The sequence below is a fragment of the Pecten maximus genome, chromosome 8, assembly GCF_902652985.1.
Source record: "Pecten maximus chromosome 8, xPecMax1.1, whole genome shotgun sequence".
Taxonomy (NCBI): Eukaryota; Metazoa; Mollusca; class Bivalvia; order Pectinida; family Pectinidae; genus Pecten; species Pecten maximus.
Genome location: NC_047022.1, coordinates 26882414 through 26891342, shown reverse-complemented (window position 1 = coordinate 26891342; position 8929 = coordinate 26882414). Strand labels below are relative to the sequence as shown.

Sequence of the window (8929 nt, the reverse complement as noted above, 5' to 3'; positions counted from 1 at the left end):
ACTGAAAGAGTGGACAATAATTCACTAAAAGGGTGGACGATGATGTCATGAAAAGTGGATGATGAATTACTGAAAAGTTACGATAATATACTGAAAGGATGGAGATGAATTATTGAAAGGTTGACAATAATTTAATAAAAGGTTGGACGATGGTTTAATGAAAAGTTGACGATAATTTACTGAAATGATGGACGATGATTTACTACAAGGATGGGCAATAATTTCCAGAAAGAATGGACGAAAATTCACTGAAAGAACGGACAATAGTTTACTGAAAGACGGATGATTTATTAAAAAGGAGTACATTAATATCTTGAAACGTTCATAATACTTTTTACTGAAAGAGTGGACGATCATTTATTGACATATGCGACTATTTTTGTAAACTTATCATTTACGTTGCCTGCAGACTATGTACATATGTACAACAGTTTGATATCAACATTGATGGTGCATTAGGACCCAGGCCCATGTAGAAATGCTTGAAAGTGTCTCAATACTCTGACATAATTCAGAGAGGCATCTTTCCGGATTAAATGGAATTACTGTCTACGTTAGTACATACGTTCCCCGTGTTGCTATGGCCCTATATCTTGGATACCTGAACTGCATTATTGTCATTGTTTCTTTAACAGGTAATATTTATTATTCAATATTGTCTGCTAGCGGCTGATGAGATGTACAGAAAAAAAATCTTCCCGTGTATATCGTTATCATCCAGTCTAAATAGGTCTATCATATCGATCATTGTTAGTGGATTGGAGTACAAGTACCTACTTATGATCTGACCAACTGATATCTAGATTGGAAACTCGTGTCCTGAACGTAGTAAAGTAACATTTGTAGATTAAATCTCTCTCTCTCTCTCCCCCCCCCCCCCCCCCCACACACACACACACACAGATACACACACATAAATGTCAATGGCTCACAAAATTAAAATACTCATTATCTTGATGGCCAACCTCTGGTTGCTTGATGGTTGCCAGTGTCTGGCGTAGAAAAGAAAAAGAAAAAGTGGGGTAAATGCTGTCCATTGTTCCAGTAACTTTAACACGTGTTTCTACCATTTTTTCTGTCCAGTTGCCGCCCCCTGTTACTGCCACCACCCTAGCCCCACCCCTTTATGCACGCAGTGACCACAGGCATGACCTTGTTTGTGCTCTTGTGCGTTTGGTGTGCGACTTCCTTTAGGTTTAATGGTGGATTCTCATGAAACTCCGGTGGACCATACTGTAGAAAAGTGTTGCGGTTTATCTGTGTTGCTCACATGACACACACTTTGTTTGGATATATTTATGTTGAGAATGAATATTTAAACATTTGTTTGCTGGGAAAATGTTACGCTACAACTGATACTGGTTGGTCCCTTGCATATAGCATTGTTTGTCACTGACCATTTTTCTCGTATATTTACATATCTGTTTTGGACACCTCCTTGCCTTTCAGTGCAATTTACTTCTAAATCGACGAAATAATTACATGTTCAGTACTTGTTATTGCTTTCCACATTAACATAGCGATCTTCCTAACTCCGCGTTCCCTTACGAATGTTTTATGTCCAATGAAATATAAATAATTCGGGGTTAGAGGCTCCCTGCAGAGTTGAGGGTTGTTTCTCCTTTGCCTTCTGTTCAGAGGACATCAGTGAACCCCAGAATAAGACCCACCGAAACCTACTGCATATTGATTGTTGATTGTAGAAGGCCACTAAAAGTGGGAATCCGGGATTTCCCTTCATGTCTTCAATTTAGGGGACATTGAAGAGACCAAAAATAGATCTTCTGTCTCCAATGCAGCACATTAGATCTTAAATCTTTTATTTTTTTCCTCACTGATATGTCTTTCTGTCCTTTATTCTCTTTTAAAGGTGTCGCCTTAACACCCGTCCTTTATGACCTTGGCTGTCGGTGTGACCTTACCACCCGTCCTTTATGGCCTTGGCTGTTGGTGTCGCCTTAACACCAGTCCTTTATGACCTTGGCTGTTGGTGTGACCTTGACACCCGTTCTTTATGACCTTGGCTGTTGGTGTGACCTTGACACCCGTCCTTTATGACCTTGGCTGTTGGTGTGACCTTGACACCCGTCCTTTATGACCTTGGCTGTTGGTGTCACCTTTACACCCGTCCTTTATGACCTTGGCTGTTGCGAGGACGTTAAACACCTAAAACAACCATACATTAGAGGGATATAAGATATAGGGTAAAGCTGAATTGAAGTGTCTGTTGTCTCCCAATGAAATGTAATCAGACCTACAATACATAACAGATTGTCACTCAGTAGGGAAGTCAGAAGTACACACGGGATACATTATGAATAAGACTTGTGTTATGAAAGGTGTGTGGTGGTGTACAAACTACTGATTGATGTAGGAAAAGCAGGCGCCTGTTTGATGTTTAAACAACGAACGACTTGGTTTACCAGTCTGAGAGGTACTGTTTTAATCACCAACACGAAAAAAGTAATCAATTGTCAGAAAGTGAAAGTGACATTTTTTACGTTATAGAGTTCCCTTTTAAGTTAACTTTTCATTGATCTTGCGTGTGTGTTTTAAATAAATTATTTTGCTACGGTCTGATCGGCTAATGGAGCGGTATCATTTGTATTGTGTCTCTATCTGGAGTTTTTATTTTTCATCTGTAGATAGATAGTCGTAACGTAAGCACTGACTGTTTACTTTGTTTACTTTACATGCAGAAAAAGTTGAATAATATAAGTTAACAAATCGGTCAAAAGTTTAGATACATTGTACTTCCCCATAGCTATAAATACATTGGATATTTATGTGATATCAAAGACGATGTTTAGCTGATTTTGTTTCAAATGTACTTCATACCAGTATTTCTTAACGATGACATTCAATATTCAATTATATACAATGAATGCAGTGGGAAAGGATGTTCAGGACGTCATTATTTGACTGCTCGATGCATTCGATAAAGATCCCCACGACAGACATACACAGACAATAACACCAGGTTTAATGATCAATGCACCAATAAAGTGTTATATAAAACTCCTTATTTCAATGCTCGCCTTTATTTTCATGTCTCATTCTATATCATACAAAAACGATAATACCGTCTAAAACAATACACATTGAAACATGCCAGCATAGCGCGAGCTTTCATGTAGCCAATGAAATAGATTCTATCGTTTGTTAATATACACGTACTTCCCCTTCTATGCACTAAACCGTCTTTATTATGTTTACAACACCCGCTGAAAGGCAAAAGACAATTTGTATTTCCACAGGCTGAAAATAAAAGGAATTAAATATGGTATATTGTATATCTATCGACTGTCGAATCTCATAAAATAACGCATCTGTTTCGTCGTAAAGCGTCCTGCACTCTGACTGCCGTTGGTTTATGGCCGTAATCGATGAAGTCCACAGCTTTCATGAGTTCCTTGAAAAGCAACACGATATGCCAGTTGAATTTTGCTGAACATTCCACGTATCCACATTTCCATTGCTTTTTCACTATATTTGCGACTTCCCGTCGAAATTTCCCGCGTTCATCCGACAAATCGTGTTTATTTCCAACAACAAAAAGTGGAACGTCATGCATATTGCGACTTTCTAATATCTGGTCGCGTAGTGATTTGATATACTGGAAACTATCTTCGGAAGTGACATCATACACTAAAATATAGGCCGTAGCGTTTCGTAATCCATACCCTCGGAAGTCCGTGAATTCATACAAAGAATTCACCGGGAAGTATGGAATGTAAGGACAGTCTATAATTTTAAGTTCATATAGGTGATCGTTGATGATGACAGAGGGCAGATAAACGTGTTTCCGGTCCGTTGGCTCGTAATCCTCCTCGAAATGGTTGCACACGAACTGTTTGACGATTGAAGTCTTCCCGACACCCGGCGCTCCCAACACAGCGAGTTTTATCTTCTGCTGGTCCGAGTCGATGTTCAAATGAGAGGTCGTCATGGTTACTTGTTGTCATTCTGAAAAAGACAAAGGGATAATGGTAAAAATGTAGCTTTAATTTCAGCTTCATCATACTGTTGTTTAGTCATTCTAGTAACTTCAGCACACTTCTGCCATATATTTGACATTGTTCGTGAACTACGAAAACCTATATTGTCTTCGGTTTGTTTTTAGGGGTTCAACGTCCTCGCAACGGCAATATGAGAACAGATATCAAGTAGAAAACAAAGCAAAAAAAGACAATGCAGTGAATTAGTTAGTTAAAGTGATTAACGGCGCATCAACACTATAAAGGTCATAAGGGCCAAAAAATGTGATTAAAATTACGAGCAAAATGGGCAAGAGACAATATGACATAGAAAAAAAACGAAAGGTACACTCACGATCAGTTTAAAATTAAAAAAAAGTGGCTATGATTACTCAAATGTTGTGATAAAGACCAATAACTTTCAGATAGTTCAAAATTTGGTATATACTAACAGACTCGAACAGAGTCTTCAGACTTGCCATGCTGTTGTAAAAACTCTCTCTTGCATGTTGTAGATCAATGCAATCCAATAGAAAGTGTTTGACGGTAAATGGTTCATTGCACACGATGCACTGAGGCTGGTCCTCACGCTTCAATAAGTAGGAATGCGTTATGTGTATTGCCCATCCTAAGACGGACAAGAACAACATGGTCTCGTCGATTGTACAGAACCGTAAGGAAATATTTAAGATCTCAAGTGTTCCAATAAGGGAAGAAGATCTACTTTTTCAATATCCCCAAAATAAAAAATCACGGAAGAGAACCCCGATTCTACAAGGTGCCCACTTTGATAATTTGTGTCCGTCATGTAAGGTATACGATATATTGTAAAGTCTATCATGACTTGTGTCATTATGATATTACCCATAATACACATTTTATACATAAATGCCATTAAAATAACGTGGTGGTTGTAATTTAAATTGTTCTTCTGGGTTTAATGAATAGTTTAAGAAATTTAACTTCAATAATTGAAAAGAAGAAAAAAGTATTTTTTTACTGCAAGCCTCCATACATATCTGACAACACGTAGAGAAGATATTGTATGGATTCGTCCTGTAAAAGGTCAAAACAGCAAAATTCACTTAAAATAACATTATGTATAATTGGTATCTTTGAACAGTCGTAGCACAAAACGAGCACGCGGAGATATATTTATTCTTGCATTTTCTGAACAATTTTTAAAAATGTATATACATATACTTATAGGTATACATCCTTAAGTCCACTTTTTTTTCGCAATAATGCAAGGCAACTCTTGACTACACACATGTTATCCATACTTAAACAAGCCAGAAACATTAATCTTACCAACGCTAATAAAAACTTTTCCATTTAACGTCGCTGCAGGGGGAAGTAACTCCAGTAATTCAATAAAACTGACGACGTGGCAACTATGGTATTGAACTTCGATCGATAGCTCATGCCGATGTATAATGAACATTTGCGGTCACTATTGGTCAATCTGTAGATACGTAAAGAAACTAATTCCCCGTGATTAATGCTTTGATCGTCTGGTATTAGGTGTGACCACTAGAAACAAGGACCGTAATATGACGACTGTTTCCTAAATTAATTACTTTGCGTAAACCTAGGAGCAATGTGTTTTCCCTGGAGACTATCACAACTCGGTGTAGCTGGACAACCAGTCTGGACACCTTTGGCAATGGCATATTATGTATATATAATGCTAAGCTACCAGGAGAAGCAAAGAACCAGGTTATTACTGAACCAAATTTAATAACTACATCTCAGATCCTTGCTGCATCAGGTTACGATGAAAAGAAGTGCTGAATTATGATAACGTCTGATACCAGACTAGAGATAGGATAAGGCCTTTTTAGGACCGGATACCTTGTTCGTAAACGAACTTATCACAGGACATACGTTTCGAAAACCGAGGTCTGCTTCCTCATACCGACATAACACTGACTATAGTAAGTGAGACGAAAGCTAGTTTGGTTTGGTTTGGTTTCATTTGTTTAACGTCCTATCAACAGCTAAGGTCATTTAAGGACGGCCTCCCGTGCGTAAGATATGCATGCGTGTGGTGAGTGCGTATTTGTGTTTTGGGAGGCTGCGGTATGTTTGTGGTGATTCTCCTTGTGATAGGCCGGAACTTTTGCCGATTTATAGTGCTACCTCACTGAAGCATACTGAGACCCAACAGGACACCCCACCCGGTCACATTATACTGACAATGAGACGAAAGCTAGCAATAGTCGTGTAGTTAGTAAACCTCTAACTAATGCGAAACGGTTTTTTCATATTGGCTTTTGTAAATGTAAATCGATGATTTTGAAGTAAAACACCTAAAGATGTATTTTCCTGACTTTGAAGTCAAGCTTCTTTCTTTTATCTTATACGAAATAATTTGTCCGAACACCAACCCGATTATAAAACATGACACATTTTGTAATGGTTTTTTCCCCTTTTTGTGTAAACTGAAATACATGGTCCATGAATCTCAATATGCTTTTTTCTGATTCTGATAGGTTTCGTTGTATTTTTATGTCCTATTAACAGCTATGATCCTACTGTCAATAGAGATATTTTTAGACGATTTATCAAAAAGTAAATTATTGTGTGTCAAAACCATTTTATTCTGCACAATATGTGTCTTAATAGTAGTAGAAAAACAATTATGAAAATATCAAATATCAAACTGGAAACGTAAATGAAAGCTTACATCGAAGTAACACAGACAAAAATAACAGTCTTCATCAATATATTAAACAATCCATAACCACGGAAGAAGTTAATTTCCGACCCATCTTAGGTTGTGTGTTGAGACAATAATAAGCTCTATCTGTCTGGTACGATGTTTCTTGTGGTAGGTTCCGCTGTGCGATTAGAACATAATCGGAAGTCTTTTCCTCAGCGCAATCCATGCAAGGATACAACAGACTATGGGCATACGATGGAACCAGCGATTGTGGGATTCAGTCTGCTAGTTTGTGACGTAAACCCTATTAGTTTGTCTAGCATCACTTCAGCGTCTAACAATCTTTTCCGGATTTCGGGATTTTCATGAGATTTCATATATAAGCGCATGTAGGTGTGAAATCTAAATGATTAGTCTCGCGTTTCTCGCGCAGTTTCAGACAATATTCTTTTGGATTAAATCCGGAAACAGACAAGAAAATATATGTATTGTTGCCAGCGTAATGTCTGCGAGGACACCTCGCGTTGATGTGACCACCTGGCGCCGATTTCATCAATATACCTTAACTTACTGTCTAACCTTAAACGTATTAATATGATGCCGTTACAGCTTCCAGGAAACTTCCTTAACTAAGATCTTCTTTAATACCAATAATGTTTTACTATGGACATTTGATAAAAACGAATTTCCTGTGAATATCGATGACAATGGCGCCTAGTCCGTGGGTGCGTCCTGTTATAACGCATGACGCGTTCAGTAAATATAAACATGTTTGTTTGTGTGTTTGTTTATAAGAGTTTAACATCCTCGCAACAGCATGGGCCATATGAGGACGAGTGTAAAGGATTTGTTTTGGTTTGGTTTGTAAAGGAGTAAGAAAATCAAGCACAGAATGATAGAAAAGTGACGAAAGAAGAGAAAGATTTGTGATCCCACGTGCTGCTACTGAAGTTCTATTTTGGTCTCTTAAATATTCCCTAAAAAGAAGTTTTTGTTCTGCCTCTCAAAAGAACAATTAAGGAATGAATAGTTCAGTGTACGGTAGTAAAATATATGTAATACATATGACATTCACTAAGCATACAGCGATTTGAAAGTACAACTGTATCAGCTTTTTTTTTATATACATTCAGATTTTCCCGTGTATGTTGTATTGATTGATTTTTACATGAATGTTAATTGGAAGATAAATCAAATGACAGAAATCAAATTCGTCGTCGTCCCTCCATCTAAAACTATCATTATTATATAATCAACATTAGGGCCAATAAATGGTGGCCAAAAAGTTTCAAACGTAACAACATCAAACAAACGAAATTCAAATTTTAGTAAGGTTACGTACATACTTTTAAATGATATATGTGGCTATGGTTAGTCATATATAATTATAAAGATCGCCAGCTTCCAGGGAGTTCATAATTGTGTTTATGTTAACAGCTTGGAATAGAGGGTTTTAATTTGTTTTACTGTTATAGAAATTATCTCTTGCATGTTTAAGATCTAAGCAATCCAATAAGATGTGTTTAACGGTAAAATATGTACTTCATGCGATACACAGAATTTTGTTCTCACATATGACCCAATGAGGGCAAGGACAGCCTGGTCTAGGCGACTCCCTTTATAGCAAGGCGACCATTCACCAGCGACGTTAAAATAGGCCAAATGGAATTTAAAATTAATTGGTGGACGTGATAATGTCTTGGAGCGATCTGCTTGTTTGTTACCAGGTACTCCTGTACATGTATATCCAGGAAGCCTGCAAATTATAACATAGAGATAATATTATCTAGTCCATATAATATTTGTGTAGAGACATTTTCCAGATTTCTGCTACCAAGACTGAAAGGCAGATAGATAGTCAGAATAGATAATTGCTTTCGGTATGTCGTAGGTACAGAGCGTGAGCTTCCCCTATTGAAGCTGAAGCTGAATACGGGGTTTGATGGGTTTGACTTTAATTGAAGTGCATATTGCAAGAATTCTTTTCACTTTTTGCGACAATTTTACATTGATGGTTCCCTCACTTCATTGGCAATATTGTGTATGTCCACAAGAAAAAGGCGGAAGGCTAACTACAACAAGGTTGGAACACTGTTATTATTCCTACTAGTGTTTGTTTGTTAACCCCGGCTGTCATTGGCGAAGAGAGTCAACGTCCATGCTACCCAAGCCAATTATCAAGTAACAATCGTTATCCCTAGCGGTATAGGCTGTGATGGAGTATATAGACGTATAGCCAATGCAACACTTGTTATCTGTCCACACGGACAACGCCCCGTACAACTCA

At 37.7% G+C, this 8929-nt stretch overlaps 1 protein-coding gene across 4 annotated transcripts in view; it reads right to left on the bottom strand.

Annotated features, from left to right (window-relative positions):
- Positions 1-2981: 2981 nt before the first annotated feature.
- Positions 2982-8929, bottom strand: part of LOC117333354 (ras-like protein family member 10B) — a 79618-nt gene continuing 73670 nt past the window's right edge. For all 4 annotated transcript variants that reach the window (XM_033892618.1, XM_033892617.1, XM_033892616.1 and 1 more), the window contains one exon: positions 2982-3966. In XM_033892618.1, coding sequence (XP_033748509.1) covers positions 3314-3949 — 636 coding nt within the window. In that variant the 5' untranslated portion in view covers positions 3950-3966 and the 3' untranslated portion in view covers positions 2982-3313. The remainder of the gene's footprint in view (positions 3967-8929) is intronic.